This window comes from Thunnus maccoyii, chromosome 12 (assembly GCF_910596095.1).
Source record: "Thunnus maccoyii chromosome 12, fThuMac1.1, whole genome shotgun sequence".
Classification (NCBI taxonomy): domain Eukaryota; kingdom Metazoa; phylum Chordata; class Actinopteri; order Scombriformes; family Scombridae; genus Thunnus; species Thunnus maccoyii.
In genome coordinates, this window is record NC_056544.1 from 21,025,523 (window position 1) to 21,044,048 (window position 18,526).

General features: G+C 46.2%; 1 protein-coding gene across 2 annotated transcripts in view; it reads right to left on the reverse strand.

Annotated features, from left to right (window-relative positions):
* The window catches only part of skila (SKI-like proto-oncogene a), a 32,264-nt gene that overhangs the window by 12,000 nt on the left and 1,738 nt on the right, over positions 1–18,526 (reverse strand). For both annotated transcript variants that reach the window (XM_042429990.1, XM_042429989.1), the window contains exon 2: positions 16,621–17,906. In XM_042429990.1, the coding sequence (XP_042285924.1) occupies positions 16,621–17,742 (1,122 nt within the window). In that variant the 5' untranslated portion in view covers positions 17,743–17,906. The remainder of the gene's footprint in view (positions 1–16,620; positions 17,907–18,526) is intronic.

Genomic DNA, 18,526 nt, shown 5'->3' on the forward strand with positions numbered 1-18,526 from the left:
GTCGGTTTATGTGTGTTTGTGTAAAAAACTCAATGAGAAAAAGTGAAAAAATACTGTTTGCACATGACATATATATATGTATGTATGTCTGTGTGTGTGTGTGTGTGTGCGCCAGGGTGTTCACATAGAGAAAACACATGTGTATGTGTGTGTTCCACTAATGGTTGCCTGTGTCTCTCCCTGTAATTCCTGCTCACCTGACAGTTGACAGCCTAACGCCCACCACCCACTCACACACACACACACACACACACACACACACACACACAAACACACACACACGCCCCTGCTCATTATTCCTGCTGCTCTACACTCTCTATTCCTTAATGATGAATGTGTGCGGGTGCAAGCGTTTGCACATTTCAAAACAACTGTTCTCCTCTTCCCCCTGTTGCCCATCTCTCTCTCTCTCTCTCTTTCTCTTGCCCGCCCCCCCCCCTCCAACCCCCTCACCCTGCTTTATTAACACACACACACACACACCATGCTGCTACTCTGTCCTAATCTCTAGTAATGAAGCACCTCTCCTATCTGGGTTGCTTCTGCGACACACACACACACATACGTGGACACACACAAACAGTCCCTAGCCCCCTATGTCTCCAGCCCTTTGTCAGGCTGAAGCTCGCCTTATGACAATGTGGATTAGCATTCCACACACTCGCTCAGCTGAACTCTGCCCTGTTGTTCCTAATCACCAGCAGTCTGCCTGCCGCTGCAGCTACACACACACACACACACACACACCCGACTACTATACAGCTAGATGAAACTTACTGCTCTAGACACACACAGCCATGTGAACTTTTACAATGACCCATTTCCAGAGCCTCAGTATAGTCCCCAGACCATTAGCACACATGACTTTCTACAGTAGAAGCATTAATGGAGCAGAAAGTTTTTTTTTTTTTTTTTTTTTTTCTGTCTGTGTAGCCTGAGTGCTGTTAAATCCAACAATAACAAGCGCCCCTCTACTACACAGACATCCATGACCGTACATTACCATACACAGTCTGGCGAATGCAGGTGGAGAGTGAATGCACTTCACTCGGCAGCCGTGGATTTTTTTTTTTTTTTTTTTTGCTACTGTGAGCTCCATCTGTGCTTTCCTAATGCAAAGCACTAACATCCAATTTACACCAGAAATACTTGTTGCTTCTTTTCTCTTTTTAGCTGGAAATTTTTACAGCCGAGGGGCATTCGAAACGGAGAGCTCACACTCTTATATAAGCTTGTGTGAACAGTAATCTAAAAAAAAAAAGTGTAAATTTAAGCCTGTGCATTTACTTTGCAATTAAATTAGGCTTCTTTTTTTTTTTTTTTCAATTTTTAAGCAAGAAATGAAATTCTGCTCTGAGCACTGGATTTCATAATTGGCTGTGCTAGCGCAGGCACCACCGTATCATTCATGAAGAGCTGATTTCTGATTGGGGTGAAGGGCTTTCAACTTTATAAAAAAAAAGTTGACAACCACCCAATTTCTTTGCAGCAGAAGACTGCAGAGGATATAAGTGAGTCTCTTTCAGCTCTTGCCAGTCTTCTGCTCATCCCGACGGACGACCAGAGGAATCAGATTTCTTTCTCTATGATCAGTCTGCTCTCGGTGTAATACGTATGTACTGTAGCTGAAGGCGGGCAGAGACACCGAAACACACACACACACACACACACTGACACACTGCCACACAGAGTGCAAACAAGTCCGAGGTCAAACTCTCCTCCTCCTCCTCCTCCTCCCTTCCGTCTCTCCGCTCCAGTCACGTGGACACTCCAGATGACTGCCGTCTCAGTGCGTACAAACACACACACACACACACACTCACACTGTCACTCTCGGGCTATAAATACCCACGCTGTCTCCATACATGTATAATAAAACACATACTAGCCCCCCACTACACATGTACACACTAGAAGGATGCATTTTCTACGGCACTTGCTTTATTAAAACTGAAACTTTAGGAGGAAACGTGTTTAGAAGGCTGATCTGTGAACTAAAACCGTCCCGACCGTTAAATCATAAGCTGAACGTGTCGCTCTTGTGAAGGAGATACAAGCGGAGCTGAAACGATTGGTCGAAAATTAATCCGCAACTATTCTGATTATCGATAAATTGTTTCAGTCACTTTTAAAGCAAAACTACTAGACATCTGCTTGTGCCAGTTTCTGAAATGTGAGTAATTTCAAGCTTTCCTCTGTTTTTGTCTCTTTGTAAACTGTCTTTTGGGGATTTGGACTGTTGGACGGACAAAACAAGACATTTAATGATGTCACCTTGGGTATTTTTTCCACTATTTTCTGGCATTTTATAAACAAAACGATTACATTGATAGTAGAAAATAGTCCTTTTTAGCAGGTAGCATGTGTTGATTCTTCTGCTACTGAAATAATAAAACTATAAAACCCTGCCCACACACACTCGACACAGAAAACACACACAAACGCAACCAGTCTCAACAAGCCTAATGGCAAATCTTATCTAGGGCACAATAAAGAGTGCGCAAGCCTTGGCCTGACCTTTCATCCCAGAGCAGCAGACTTGGGTGTGTGTTATTAAATTCAATTTAAAATCCCTGACATACAAACAACCACCTTTGGGCCCAATTGTCTTCACATCTGTTGAAGCCCTGGCATCGGCGGTCGTGTACGCAAGCCGAAACAAACCCCCCCCCCCCGGTCGGCGTCGCAATCTGGCTCAAGGGACAGAAACAGAGCGGATCACAAAACATAATTGTGTGTGCCACCCATCCTCCCCTCTTCTTCCTCTTCTTCCTCCACCTCCTCCTCCTCCCCCCCCCCCCCTCTCTGAGCCATTCATGCGCCTGGCATTCAGCAGGGAGGAGGGGGTAAAGGGTGAGGGATAGTGGCGGGGCAAAGCGGAGTAGGACGAAAGTAATGCGGCTCATTCTCTCTTTTCCTCTCAGGAGGAAGTAAACAGCCTTTATTTGGGTGCTTTCATTCTGTCTCAGACAGCGAGGGAGGAAAGGAGGAACACACACATACACAGACAGTCAGTCACGCCCTGTCTGTTTCTAGACCACATCCTGTTCTGCTGCAGTCGTCAACCGTGTCAAAGATCAGCTACAGATACGTAGATATATACACTTCCTGACCGAGCTATGCGACAGCGAAGATATCGAGGCATCTTGGCAGCCACAGTGTGTGTCGCAGAATTCATTTTCCGTCTCTCGTCCCCTCTTTTTTTTAAAAAAGTCTTCTAACGTCACTTTTCCCCCCTTAAAAATCTCCTCCACCAGTCGATCTACGCGGCGTTGCCTTTTTGCTCGCTGTGAAGATCTGACATGTAAACCTCTCATCTGTCTGTCTTTTGGGGAGTCTGGTTCGTATGTGCTTTATAAATGAAAAAAGGTACTTAGATCCAGTGCTCTGGTGGTCCCACCTGGCCCCCCCCACACACACACACTAACAGACACTAGAGGCCTTTATATGGAGGTCTTAATCCAATAAGCCATTTATCCATGGACTGGGAGCTGCACTTTGTTTCAGCAGCCAAATCAATAACAGCCCACAAGGGAACCAGGCAGCAAAGTGGGGCATTTAAAGGAATACACTTTTTTTTTTTTTTTTTTTTTGGGTAGAGGTTCTCATTAACTCAGCAGCACCGTGAAATGAGATGACTGGATTTAGTTTCACCATCGACTCTGTTTAGTACTGTGTGAAAGCTAACTTTTCAGTTTTGTGTAATGGTTGAGACAATGAGTCAATAAGTTGAATATTCTTTGATAATTCCAAAGCGAAGAGTCAAAACTGATCTTTTGTCTCGTCTTACTGTACGCGCCCCGGGAGAAAATGACTTATACTACGACTTATTTTCTTTCGCTTTAGCCTTGGACAAAGAGATAAGCGGTAGTAAAAACACAACAGGACACAGATGAGGACCGGTCTGACAGGTGGACGGTTAGATAAACAGGTGACAGAGAGGAAAAAAAAAAAAAAAAAGGAAAAAAAAAAAAAAAAAAATCGGCAGACAGCCAAGACAGATGAGGAGACAAACAGAAAACATGTGACTGTTTGTTTGTGCCTTCCCCCAGACACACACACACACACACACACACACACACACACACACACCTGTTCCTCCCTCTTTCCAAATACAAAGAGAAAGAACAGAGCCAGACAAGCACACTGATAAGCATCAGCCAGACTAGTCATGCCAGAGTCACACACACTCACGGGCAGATAAGGACAGGTTCATTCCCGACTAGCTTTGGCTTCGGGCCTCGGGCACATTTTTGCGCCACATGGGCACTCTGTCTAGACAGTCATTACACGCACGTCAAACACACACACACACATAGAGCCTTTCCCTTCCCTGTCAACGTGTTGAACGCCTCCCTCCATAGCTAAAGCTCCAGTCAGCCATTTTACAATCCACACAAGTAACACCACAGTCTTGATAACCAGAGCCGATGGGACCCAGAGGAGGAACACTTCATGGGAGTCTATATGGGAGAAAATGTAGCGTCTCAGACTGAGCTATAAAAGTCAGGAGGAATTTCCCCCCCTCGCTAATAAACGCGCAATCAACTGTCCACCTACTGCAGCTTTACCACAGACAGAAGTTTAATTTGGAAACCAGAAACAGCTATTTCTCTATGATCCTTGACATAAAAAGCAGTCTCTTAAGCTCTCCCGATCAATTTTTCTATTCATCTCTCCCTCCCTCTCGCTCGCTCGCTCGCTCTCCCTCCTCCGTTTCTCATGTTTCACAGTCAAATCCCAGGTGGCGGCTTCCAGTCTATATTCGCAGCCGTACACCGGGAGGGTTGTAATAACGTTACCTCATGAATGGACAAATTGTCTGACTGGAATACACTAGGCAGGCCACACAGGCTAAGGTAAGCCCCACCCCCACATCACATACACACAAAGTATCTATGACACAGTATACATTATAGTTGTGAAAGAAAATATGCTGGCGCTGCAACTAAAGATTATTATTATTTTCATTATCAATTAAATCTGCCAATTACTTCCTGGATTGATTGTTGCTCTCCAGATGTCTTGTTTTGTCCACAACCCAAAGATATTAAATGTCATATCATAGAAGACAACTAGAAAAAAATCCACATCTGAGAGGTTGGAACCAGCGCATTATTTTGCTAAATAAATGAATTAAACAATCACTAAATTATCCAAACAGTTGCCCTGTGATTGATTAATTGACTAATTGTCTCAGCTCAAAAATCCTTACATTTCTGTCCATAATTATGTCTCAGTCGACTAATTCTAACCCTAATTTGAAAACGCTACTATGTCTACATGAATGAGTAATATGACGCTTCTAGTTGCCATCATTATCACACGGACGATTAGTGCTGATCGATTAGCTGTTTAGCAGAATTATGCCGTGACAACTCTGATCATTAATCGTTGAAGTCGTTTATCATTTCGACATGCCTTCAAAATATTTGCTGGGTTAAAATTCTCAAATGCCATAACAGCGTTAATTGAAAAACTATTTGTTTTAGTCAATCAAAAAAAAAGTCATTCTTTAATTCTGGTAACTTCTGATTGAAACTTCTTATAAACCACATGATTAATTGCTCAATAAGTAGGAATAACAACCAGATTAATCAATGCCAGATGTTGTTGTTTGTTGTTCCCTGATACCAATGATGAAACATTACTCAAACGCGTGTTGTAGTCTAGACAATGTATCAGAGACAAGAAGTACAACTGAATTATGTCACTCTTTGAATCATCGACGACAAACGCTGTGATTAACGGTCGTGACCACGCGTTGAACTCGTATTGCAAAGGAAGATAATTGTTTTAGCAACAATCATGCAGTTTTATGAGAAACCAAATAATATCTACCCTTCCGCTCGCTGTGACACAGGAAGAAAGAAGAGCGGTCGCTTCTCGTCGCTCGGAGATCAAAAGGAGCGTTACGAGGGCATGAGGGTTCAGACTCTTAACCTACCTGTGTCATTCATTTAGACACGAGGCCTCTATCAAAACACCGACCGCGATGTTCGCTCTGTCTACATGTACACATATGCACCAGGAAATCAGGGTGTGTTTGAGTCAGTGAAGGGCATTTAAAAATCATCCATGCGCGAGAGAGCATACTAGCTGCCTGTGCAGCTCAGCAGCTCGGTGTATGTGTGTGTGTGTGTGTGTGTGTGTGCTCCACTTTCCTTCCCCTGTGCCCCCCAGAGCGTTAATTACCAAAGCTGTTGGGGCTCACCTATGTGACTCAACCAGGCCACGAGACAGACAGAGACACACACACACACACACACGCATTCGAAAATAAACACACATCCAATCAAACGACAAAGTAGGAGGACGATGACGTAGTTTACCGCAAGCAAACTGTCTTGCAAGCATACGCGATCAGATACGAGCAGACACACTTCATGCTCCCAGGAGGACACATCGGCTGAGAATGAGGCCAGTGGGCCCTTGTCTTGTCTGTGGATGACTGTACTCATCATATGAGCTTCATCTGGGCCAACGTGTGTGTGTGTGTGTGTGTGTGTGTGTGCTTTAACGTCTCTAAAAACGAAAGAGAAAGTCTCCAGAGAAGCTGGCTGCCATGGGATGCTTTACGGAGGTAGGTTACTGGTTCAAATCCCCCCCAATTAGGAACAAACACGCACAACTCCCACCACCAAAAAACACACCAAATCAGCTGCCTTGGTTTTTTTCCCCCTACATAGGAGGAACACGGCTTACTATTCGAAGGGATGAAACAACTCGGAGTGCTTGGAGACAGAGGAGAGTGAGAGAGCTGCAGAGAGGACGAGCGTTGCTAAGCAGACTGAAAGCCGAGAGAGGCTGTCAGCAAGCCAGCAATGCACTGCTATCGCTACACAGAGAGAGAAAACACAAAATGGAGACACTGCCCGACCCTCTGTCTTTGCAAGAAAATTACACAGCATCCATAAATATAAAGGCTTGAAAATAAAAGCTGAAGCCTCCTTATCATAGCCATCCAGCAGCAAAACGTACTTTATAACATCATTATAATTAGCTGATGAAGTCCGAAGAAGAACGAGCTCCGCTGTTAAATACGTTGAGTGTTTAAATAAAATGTTTTAATGTAAGAGTCGGAGTTTACTAGCCCCGGTATATACGGTCATATATCGATCGGTGGTTTGTTTACTTCTTCCTCAGCACGGGAGGCTTTTCTGCTGTAATGTGAAATACTGCAGTAAATGTCAGTGCTTGGTTGGTTGTCGCTGTCTGCAACGAGGCCAGAGGGGGGAAGAGGATGGAGAAAGAAGGAGGGAAGGATGGAGGAAGAGAGAGAGAGAGAGAGAGAGAGAGAAAGAGAGAGAGACGGAGAGAAAGTAAGATGGTTGACCCGTACAGTCACAGCGCTACAAAGAGAAAGCTCCACCTGGCCAAAACACCCTGCAGGGTAAAATCTATCACAGACACATGGAAAGAGAGAGAGTTAAATCCAAACAGGCCCTGGGTCCTCTGACTGTTCTGCAGGGAGCTCTGGTCTCATCCATATTACATGCAGGAGCTTGTTTGAAGCCTCTACTGCTCGTCTCTGCATGGGCAGCTTGGCTTTGCTGTCCGGGCCCCTCGGGCTTGCCTGTCTCTCCCACACACACACACACACACACACACACACATAGCTCCCGTAATGCAAATCCATCAACTAGCATGACTCTCCTTCTCTCTCTCACTTTCTTTCTCTATGTCACAAGCTCTAGGTTTCAAAAACAAGTCTCTGAAGACCGTTCTCTTTACTTTCACAATGGCTCATGCAGGGTCCGAAATGAACACCCGCCAAGCGCCAAATGCAGGTAGATTTTTTTCCGTTTGGCGAGCAAATCTCAGAAGGCTGTCCACCTGGCGGGTAAATGTTTGTACCAAAATAGTCATGTAACAAAATATCTGGCATGATATGGCTCAGAGGAAATTACTCATGTTTGTCCCAATACAGTGTTTTTTTTTTTTTTAGTGGAGGCTGCTACTCATTTCTATCCCGCCTGTACTGATATTATGACCCCGCAGTCCACACACACTCCATCACCAGTCCTCCTTCATTAATTCAAAACAGTCAGTCAGCGTCTGAGGCTGGCTTGACAACAGCCCAAGAAAAGCGCGGTTGGGTTTCGTAAATGTCATTACAATTGAGTCAGAGCTCTAAGTGAACACACCTGGGCGTACATCAAACAGACTGTGCGAGAGAGAGACTGGGACAGTGATAAATCTTCGTCCTGGCTCCACAGTGACGCTGATGAGTGGAGAGCAGACCGCAGCACTGATGGAGCACTGTGACTCACGCTGCAGAGTAGGGTTGGTGCGGTGATGAGAGGAAGTGGCTGATGGCGGTTGTGTTTGTGTGTGTGTTTGTGTGTGTGTGTTGTGTGTGTGTTTGTGTGTGTGTGGCTCGGTTTGACCCTTTGACTTCCTTTAATCGTGTCACCGGCACATTATCATGCGCTACTGTGTGTATTTGCACGCGTGTCATCGTTCTAATAAGAGACCTGTGTCATCATGCGGACACATTCGAAGCTCTCGTCAGGGTGAAGTCACTGTCTGGCTATCTGTCATTCAGATCTCATGACGCTAGGACAAAAAAAGTTTCACTTTTGGATTTCAAGTTTCGACTGTAACTTCCATTCTTCTATGAGGCACGGTGCCTCACAGAATAGAAAATGAGACTATCTGGTTGTCTGCCAAGGCAGCAGACAGAAAGGGCAACCTTGCCAGCTGCAGCCAGAATTTACCATCATTTGGCCTGAGGCTAGATTTCTTTCCCCACGATGAGTCAGTCCTCTGAAGAACTACTGTACATATGGCCTCATCTGGGATCAGGATGTGCTTCAGCCGATTTCATTTTGATAGTGATGACAAAGAAAATGTCTGGCATAACAAAGTGCACTTGTCATAGGAACTGGTTAAAATGTAGCCAGACTGTAAACCACAAGGCGAAACTTCAAGTCTTCAAAGGATAAAGTCAAGGGCAATAAGGCTCTGTGTGGGCCAAGTCACCCCAGCAGCAAGGCTGCTTAAATACGACGAACCAACAGCAAAGCCAGAGAAAGAACTGGACACGCAAAGACCGAGAATCGGTGCCACATGCTCAACGAGAGGCGCATACACAAACACACACCACTCTGTTGCTTGGGGACAGTTAAGGAGGACTTGACTATTAGCTTGCATGCAATGATGCTGAAGTGCACTCACCAGTCTCGACACATGCAGCCCTTAATTGGGCTTCCATAGCTTCTAAGGATGCTCAAATGAAAATACACAATATACATTTTATGAAAGCTATTTGGTAATTAATTGCACCTGGAGGTCAACGACCTCAAAGATTGTCTACTCCTTAGTTTATGATGTAAAGAGGTGCAGCGGGGCTGTAGAGGATCCAGAGGGAAATAGTACTCTATTTACAGGATGTAGATGAGCTGGTATGGACCCCTGAGGGATATGAAGCAGAGAAGACTGTATGTTTGCATGTGTGTGTCTGCCCTAAGAAATATCAGGGAGACAGTTGATTCCCATGAGCGGCGTCGCTTTAGGTTGGAATAGCGGTGAGATAAACACATCAGTATTCGGTAAGGCAGAGTCTGAAAGAAATGGAAGACTGGGCAAACCACAAAATGTCACTTGTTTCACCTTCACTAAAGCAGTCTGTTTCCCAGTTGCTAACTTTACAGCCTTTCCCTGAGCAGCATTAGTCAGGCCCCTGGTGAGATAAGGATTTACAGGGTACAGAGGCAGCCAGCAGTGGAAGGGGGGAGAAACTGTTGGAGGGCGTTTGATGTTAGCAGAGCAAAGGTGAGGCTGCAAAATAAAGGACTTTCAGGGCAAGTAATCACCTATCCGAGCTTGGCAGGTTTGCATCTGACAGTGGTCTGCTGTGCCGCTTGCTTTCATCTGGTGCGTGGGCTGAAGGTCAAAACTAGCATGGGCCACAGCAACACTGAGGGTATATCCACACCAAAATGTTTTAGTTTTAAAACACGTAACTTTTGCTACGTTTACACCCAGCATCCACACTACTGTGACATTTTCAAACCCTTAAAACAGAGACTCTCTAAAAGTTTAGTTTGAAAATTCCAGGATTGCGTTTTAGTCTGGACGGGCGGAAACAGAGACTTTTGCAAGCGATGACGCACATGTTCACTTCCTGATCGGATCTTATCAGTTTTCAGGTGTTAGTAAGGACCGCTGTTTTAAAATGAAAACGTATTAGCGTGGACGTAGTCTGAACCTGGTTGCCATTGTTCTGTGCTGTTAAGCGTGTGAGGCCGTTTGACAAAAGAACTTGGAGACCGAATCAAAGGACGAGAGCAGGATCGCTTCCATATGGAAATGATAAGCTATTACCAAACATGCAAATAAATTACTGGCAAAGTGGAGAGATGGGGATTCCCTTAATCGTACAGGCCGACTATTTTCCCTTGATTTCCCTGTGTTTGCTACATGCATAATTGATCAGTGTAGTGGCTGGGTTTAATGTGTTGTGGATGTGCCGGGTGGCAGCCCAGCGGGACTCATGACACGCCTTTGATATCTCGTGTTTATCTCCCTGTCTGGGACGCTGGGGCTGTGGGAGAAAATACAAGAGAGTGAGTCCAAGTGCCTATATGGTGTGTATTTGTGTGTGTGTGTGTGTGTCTGCTGTGTATACGGTGCTCCTATGGAAAGCGCCGTCTCTGGTCTCTCCATTTATATCTTCATTAATCACCGTTCCCACCGGGAAGGCGGCACAGAAGAGCCTTTCAAATGCAAACGCGCTCTCTCTGCTTGCACACAACACGCACTGACTGGCAGTCTCCCACAATTCTTTTACAGTATACCTCCCTCGCCTACGACTCCCTGCCCCCCCCCCTCCCCCCCAACACACACACAACCTGATCTTCTGACTGTCTCCCAGGGAGACCAGACAGTGGACAGTTAATCTTCTCATCAACACATCGATTAATTAATACCAAGACTCCTCATTATTCCGGTCTCATGCAAAACAACCCAGGCAAAGTAGTCAGACGTGTTACGATCCAAGCCGCTTTCTCTTCTGACAGTCTTGTTTGAACTCGTAGCCCATTATATTCCCCTCGCTTTCACTTGTTCTCGCTCTCATTTTCTTTAGAGGCAACAAACTGGTCTGACGCCCTGAGGGGGGGAAGAGCCAGAAAACAGTGAACATGCAAACAGGCTGTCAGTCCAGGGCCCTTTTAAAGCCTGGAGGACATTTGGCTGGGAGGGGCTTAGCCAGTTTGTTTAGTCTATGAGACTGTTGGCAGACGTGGCAGAAGTTCCACTGTATCTGGACTGACCTATCTCTGCTGCCTGCTGCTGTTGCTAGCTCACATCAGTCCCAGCGCTGTGCATTATCTTCTTCCTCTGGTGGTGAGATGGGAAAAGAACCCAAGCTGAGGAAACAGTCAAAAACAACAAGCTACGGCTGGGGTGGGAAATTGCCACCATCCAACCGATGGTAAATTTTAAATATGGCATGCCAGTGGATGAAAAAGCTTTGCTCCCCTGCCTTGGTTGCAGAGCTCCGCAAGTGGACAACTGAACTGCAACTGAAGCTTGTAACATTTCCAAATGTCGGTTCTAAAAAAATTGTAAAGATTCTTGAAAGAAAAAGACTGAAGTAATGAATTTTGCGGTCCTCCAGTGTGCTGTAATGCTGTTATGGAGCTGTGATACTGGCACTGACCTGATGGTGACATACCAGAGGCCCCTTGGCTCAGCCCCTCCTACCTTGCGGGGCCCCATTTAGCCCTTTACAACAGGCAGCAAACACTGGCCAAGGCACAGCTTGTTGTGCACGGGGAACACGTACAGTCTCCCACACCGAACTACATACAGGCGTGATAGACTGTAGGTTACTCTGGGCCAGCGTTCAAAGAAGCTGCTGTGTATTCAGTATAAGTGGATAATTGTTCTTTGGGAAATGCACAAACAGACATAGAAATATGTGTATGGGTGTTTTGGGGTGGGGTTGAGGGGGGGGGGGTAAAGGAAAAGGCTGGGGAAATGCGAGCTAGTCGGTATGTGATTGGCCGGCCGAGAGGGCTGTTCCAGGCTAGATGTGTGGTTCAGCTCAGGTCTTGGGGAGGTTAATTTTCAACCGAGGAAAGAAGAGCTGGGGCCCGAGCCCCCCTGTAACAACCTAATGGCTGTGTGAATAAGGCTTGTTTCATGGAAGGGCGAGAATAAGAAACAAGTGAAGAGCGGTTTGTGACCGAGACAAAAGCCACCTGTCCTTACCTTGCCCTGTCATTGTCTTCTTTTCATACTCTTTACCTCTCATGTCTGCCCTTACCTCATTTGCTCAAGTATCTCCTCCAGACGTGGTCTGTGTTCCGACAACAGTTACCTTTTTTTCTGTGTCTGCTTGACGCTACTTAAGTCTGGCAGCCTGTCTGAGTAACAAAAATTACAAAAGGCGACAGCAGATGCAGAGGTGAGGTTAACTTGAGAGGCTGTTGCACATGTCTGAACACAGACGGAAACTTACGCAACACCGGCTGCGGCCTCTGTAACTGACTCTCCTCATTTCACTCTTCTTCTATTTCCTCCTGCCTCCCCTTTCGGTCCATCTCCTCCTCTATTCGGTGTCCGTGTCACCCGGCAACTCGCCACATCCATCAAGGTTGGAGACCCGATCAATAGTCACTGGCTTTCCTCTCATCCACCAAGCAGACCCACACAAGTGGTCTTATTGCTTATGTAACGATCGACTTATCGGGTCATTTGGCTGCTTATTTTGTTACTGTCCGCTGATTGGGGCCCGGGGGGTATTGACTGTTTACAGACACATGTGGCTAACAGCAGAACTGTCTGGGTTAGAGGAAAGGGATGATGGTTAGCGAAGAGTGAAGAGCAGACTGAAGGCCATACGTCAAGATGTGTGAGGACATGAACCCGAGAGAAGCAGGCAGATGGAAGATGGACGTCAAGATAGAGGGAGAGGTGGAGGAGATAGCGGATAGCAAAGGCAGCACAGTAAACGATTAGCGCGCTCGCCAAAATCCAATTAGATACAGCCCAAGAGAATGACTGACAAGCAGACAGACAGACAGAGCACACAGCCCAGGAGACAGCCAGAGAGTGCAGCTGCACTGGTCTGCGGTAATGAAGTCACTGGTTTCCAAATAGCAAATAGAGGAAGCCAGAGAGATGCAGCTGTCTGCCGTCTGTGCCGCAGCCACTGTGTCAGCCTGGCCAGGGAGACAGACAGAGGAAGGCTGTTCTCTCCGTCTGACACTTTTGACTCTGGGCCAGCACAACGATACAAACAAGGCTGAGGCAAATAAGCAACACGTAGCCATGTTCGCTATGTTGCTCTGCCATGTCGCAAGGGTTGGGGAATATGCCTAAAATATCAGGTCATAATGGTTTGGGGTTTTTTTTTTTCTTATTTGAAAACAGCAAAATGGAATCGGTTTTAAAATATAATTTGACCTGATGTGAGTACAAGTGGGGGATTTTGTCATTCAGATGTTTTGTAATACACTAGAAGTCGTCTGATGACATGCCATGTAAATACGCAGCCCAAATAAACAGAATGTCCCTCTAGCAACGGTTATTTCACAAGGTGGTGGGGATGACCATCGAATTGGAATTTCTGTTTCTTCCCGTCTTTGTCAGAGAAAACAGAAATCACCTAAGGAAAATGACGATACACGATCATGTCTCAGCGGAAAGTACGTGTGCCTTTCACAACCCCTAAAGGTAGAATGAACTCATTGTCTGGTGGACACTGAAGTAACTCTTGAGATAAGGCATCAGCTTGTTGCTGTCTGTTGGTGGCGTCTGTCTAGCGAACTCTATTTACACAGCAGGGATCAGTAGACAGAGAAGCTGTGCCTGTGGGCACAAAGCGCTGTTTATAGAGAGCAAGTCCTGGAGTTTTTAACTGCACCTTCTCAAACCAAACACTCTGAACAGGATATGGGACTAGTAGCCATTGGAGAAAGTGCGGAAAAAAAAAAAAAAAAACTTCCAGAAGGCTCCCCTTGTTTGTGTCTCTTCTCCTCCAGTGGTCCCAGAGCTCTCTGGTAAAACTATGAACTGCTTGTAAATGTGCATACTGACACTGTGTGTAAATAAGGACCACTGGGAAAAGGATCTGCAGTTAGGGTTTAGACCAACACGCCGAACCATCTTTCTAAGAAGTGTGTGTAACTATAAGCTGCTCTTCCACTAACATCCACTGGGATGTGGAAAGTATGAGTCACACAGCCAGTGCAGTGGAGGCGGCTGGACACAGAGTCTGGAGGATGTTCAGGGTGAGAGACATGTCCGTCTGCCTCACTTCCTGTTCAGTCAAACACACACACACACACACACACACATATGTAAACAGAGAGTAGCTTCTTTGGAAGGGAACACAAGTGTCCTGAGCGAAGCAGGACACTGCCAGCTCACCTTGTTCTCTGGCTACTGACCTTTCACACACTCGTACATCCGCTCAGATGAAGAGGAGGGGGTGGGGGGGTGGGGGGGGGCGGTGGAGTGGCATCCTCTTTTAATGCCAAAATCACCTGCTTCCTGTAGACTCGCAGGCAACTGTCTTTCCAGGAATTTGACCATTTGTGACAGTGTGTGTCACAGATGTAGCTGTTGCATAAAAAATTCACTTCCACGATTGATTTGACAACAGGATTTCCGATAAAGTCACAGTCACGCAAAGAGCAGAACGATGTGGAAAAAAAAAAAAAGAAAAAAAAAAAAGAGACGATACTAAAAAAAGAAGTAACAAAAACAAAAACACATAAACTGAGAAATGACCCCACAGAGAGACGACAACACCTGAAACTGTGGTGAGACAGAGGCTCCAGAGAGACTGGCAAAGTGTGAGACAGAGAGAGACCAAGATGCGTCATACTAGCCTCCAGTTAACAGCTCATTACACACACTGAGGTTGGCAACGTCTAGCACATAAACACACACACACACACACACACACACACACACACACACACACACACACAACAAAAATTGTGGGACTCTTTAAGCATATGTTTTTATACATGTGTTGCGTCTGTGGTCTGTGTAAGCTGATGTTTGTACGTGCCCGACATTGCATTCATGTTTCCTCTGCGGTATTGAAATGTCTATGTCTTTGAGAAAGAATGTCTGAATCTTCCAAAACGCATACCTTAAACCGAGGCGGAGGGAGAAGAGGAGGACAATTGGGAAGAGGCGAGACAGGAATGCGGTCTGGACGCTAGACGAGACAGCAGGCGGTATTTCCGTCAAATTCACACCCAAAGTTAACCAGACGGGGGGAAAATAAAAAGGCATCTCTCTATTTCACATGCACGACTAATTTGTGCTCTATATTAAAGCGTTGCACACTCTCACACCTGCAAACACTCCGAACACACACTGCGACCTCTCTACCCTCCGCAGTCTCTCACTTATTCCGCTGCCGGCTGTACTACAATCACAACTAAATCTGGCTACCAAAGGTTGTGGTTGAGCCTCTTTCTGTTTCTAAATGTGTGTTTGCTGGTTAATGATCAATCATTTAAAGATTTTTTTTTTTACTTTATCTGCACTGGTGGATTTGAGTTTGAACAAACCCATGAAACAGACAAAAACACAACCCCACCTTTACCCAGAAAACAATACAAAAATGGCAGCCCACTGTGGTCAGAGGGAGGTCATGAGACATAAACCAGTCAATGGCTTGGAAACAATCTAGAGCTTTTCCCTCCCTCTGAATGCTGACTTTTCAATAGGCTCACTGCCCTTGTGCCTTAGATACTGCTCTGACACAAAAACACAACACAAAAAGAATCGGCAAAATCATCCTCTTTGGAAGACTCTGCAGTGTTCTGGCCTTCAGTCATAACTACCAGTAATGCAATGGAGTCATTTCCCTTTCAGGTTTGCCTGGAGGTAAAAAGGGTCAAAACCCTCTAATGAGGAGGACTGGGATCCATCAGTGGTACCACATTTAGACATTTTATAAACTCAAGAAGCACCTGTATCTGTCCTTCTTGCCGAGCAACTTAAAGATTTTAACAGGTTCTATCAATTTGAAACAATTCTCTGACACATTCAATATAATATTTCTGAAGTTTTGGGTTGAACCAGCTTTTATTTCCATTTTCTTAATTTGTAAAAAGACAAATTGGGCAAAGTAGACATTTTATTTTTTATTTAAAGTCAGTTAAAAGGTCAAACTAAAAGGTAACTGCTAGCGTGTAATTCCAATGCAGGAGTTAAAGAGGTGCTTCCTGAGCCTCGTATATTGGCCTTTTGTTCAGTGACATTCCCAGTGACCTCCAGGTGACCCGAGGGGACAAATGATGCACTTCCCCTTCAGCTGTGGCCAGCTGGCCTAACCTCGTCTGATCAGACCTGAGCAGGCAGATGTCACCACCTGTCCCAGACCTCTCTCACACATACTAGGTCAACGCAGGTTTAAGAAAACACCAGCCGTGAGGTAGTCTAGTCAAACTGCTGAATACACAACAACACGGGACTAGAGTATTAAAGACAAGAAGAAGGGCCAATGACCCAGCCAGAGACATTCAGAGCACATTATCTAACATAATAAATCACCATTTCAATTGCTTTCTTATCAGCACGATGATGACTGACATTTTATAGCCTGCAAACACGCGAAGTATAATTGAGAGATGTACTTACTTTGTCTAGCGACCTCTTGAGCTGGTAGTGAAACTTCTCTTTGACCTCGTCCAGGAGCTGCTTGAGCTTGGGTTCCTCGGGCATACCCTGGTACTTCCTGGCAAGCTGCAGGTAGCAGGGCCACTTGGCTGAGTCAAAGCCCCAGTGGCAGGTCCTCTTATCAGGTGACTTGTGTGAATGCATGACAAACTTCTGTGGTGAAAAGAGCAAATGGCACTCGATGCACTGGATGCAGGGCGCCTCGGGCTGGGTGTAGAACTGGGGCACAAAGAGACCCTGGCACTTCCCCAGACACTGGTGTTCCACCTGGAAGCTGGCTTCGCTCTCCTTCAGCAGGCCCTGGGCCGACAGCTTACCGCTGGGGTCGGCAGGCAAAGCCGCCCCAGGACGCAGCAGAGCGTTGCACAGACGTTGTGCATCCGTCAGTGTAATGAGGCCACAGGAAGGTGCGTTGAACGGCAGGATGCCCAGCACCTTAAGGATGTGCAGCTGCTCCGCGTCGCAACGTGAGCAGTAGACGTAGAGCTCGTCACACACAGTGTTGATCTGCTGCAGCGAGAAGTCGCGGAGCACGGAGTTGAGCACCTGGGGCAGGCAGAGCCGCTTCTCTCCCCCCACGACGAAGCAGGAGATAGACTCTCCTTCCAGCAGTGAGTGGGTGAGTTCAGTGGAGCTGTCGCAGGGAACCAGCAGAGGGCCCCCTCCCAGAACAGGAGGGGAGGGTAGAGGAGGCATGCCGGCGGGGGAATGCTCGTGGCCGGTACGGGCTGAGAAAGCAGCTGGGCCCCCGAGGGAGCTCTGGCTGCTGAGGGTGAACTGAGCTAGTGTGTGTTTGAGCCCAGGGCTCAGGTCCAGGGCTTTAGCAGAGCCCACAACGTGTAGTTCAGCCCGACCCTCCACGTCCATGTCAGAGTCAATGCGCAGGTCGTCGATCTGCTCCCTCTTCACCTTGGGAGTTTTGGGGAAGGAATCCAAGCTGCGACGCTTCAGGTTAATCTCCGCCATCACTCGCTTCTTGATGGGCGCGTCTTCCAGTCGCTCTCTGTACAACCGTTTCATGTTGCCCTTGAATGAGGTCAAGTCTTTGAAAGGGGTTTTCAAACTGGTCTGGGTGCTGGCCATGTCTAAGCACTGTGTTATTGTCGTTTCTGTCTGCTGATTGAGTTCTTGTATTCCTCTGAGTCTTTTTTTTTTTCCTCCTTAAGTCTTTTCAAATGACACAAATCTTCTGGTAGTTAGACACATGCATGATGGTGACGGAAGTTTTCTATGTTCTGATCTGCTTCCTAAGAATGAAAAAACAGGAATTTAGAAAACAGTCGGGAACATTGGGTGGGGGAAAATCATTCAGTCGCTATCTAAACAATTGCTAATAGATTGCTTTCCTGTAGGGGAATAAACAAACAGAAAATTATCTCATCAAAAAATGTTGTTGAGCATGAAATATCCATAAGGAGTTTAAATGTTTTATGGCCGCTGTCCCGGCTGGGGGCTGAAGAGGTTAATGGCTGTTTGCATGGACCACTAAGCCAAATGGCCATTACCATACTTCACACAAACACAAGGCTTTCTCAGCCCTTGTAATTGAACCCCAGGGGAAATTTGCATCAAGGTTTTCACCAAAGGTCTTTGAAACAAACTTTCCAGCGCAAAGTGAGAATTTTAACAAGCGAAACCAGTTGACCAGACATGACAACCCAACAAGCAAACCCCCCCCCCCCCAACAAACCACCCTGCCCCTCTTCTATTACATTGTTAATTTAAGGCTGATACACAATGGTCCACAACATTTCACTTTGCAAGTGAAAGTACCCCTCCAAACCATATTGTGCCTTCCCCTTAGGTCTGCTTACCCCACGCTGACCCCATCAACTGCATGAAAAACAATTGATAAAAGCGTTAACAG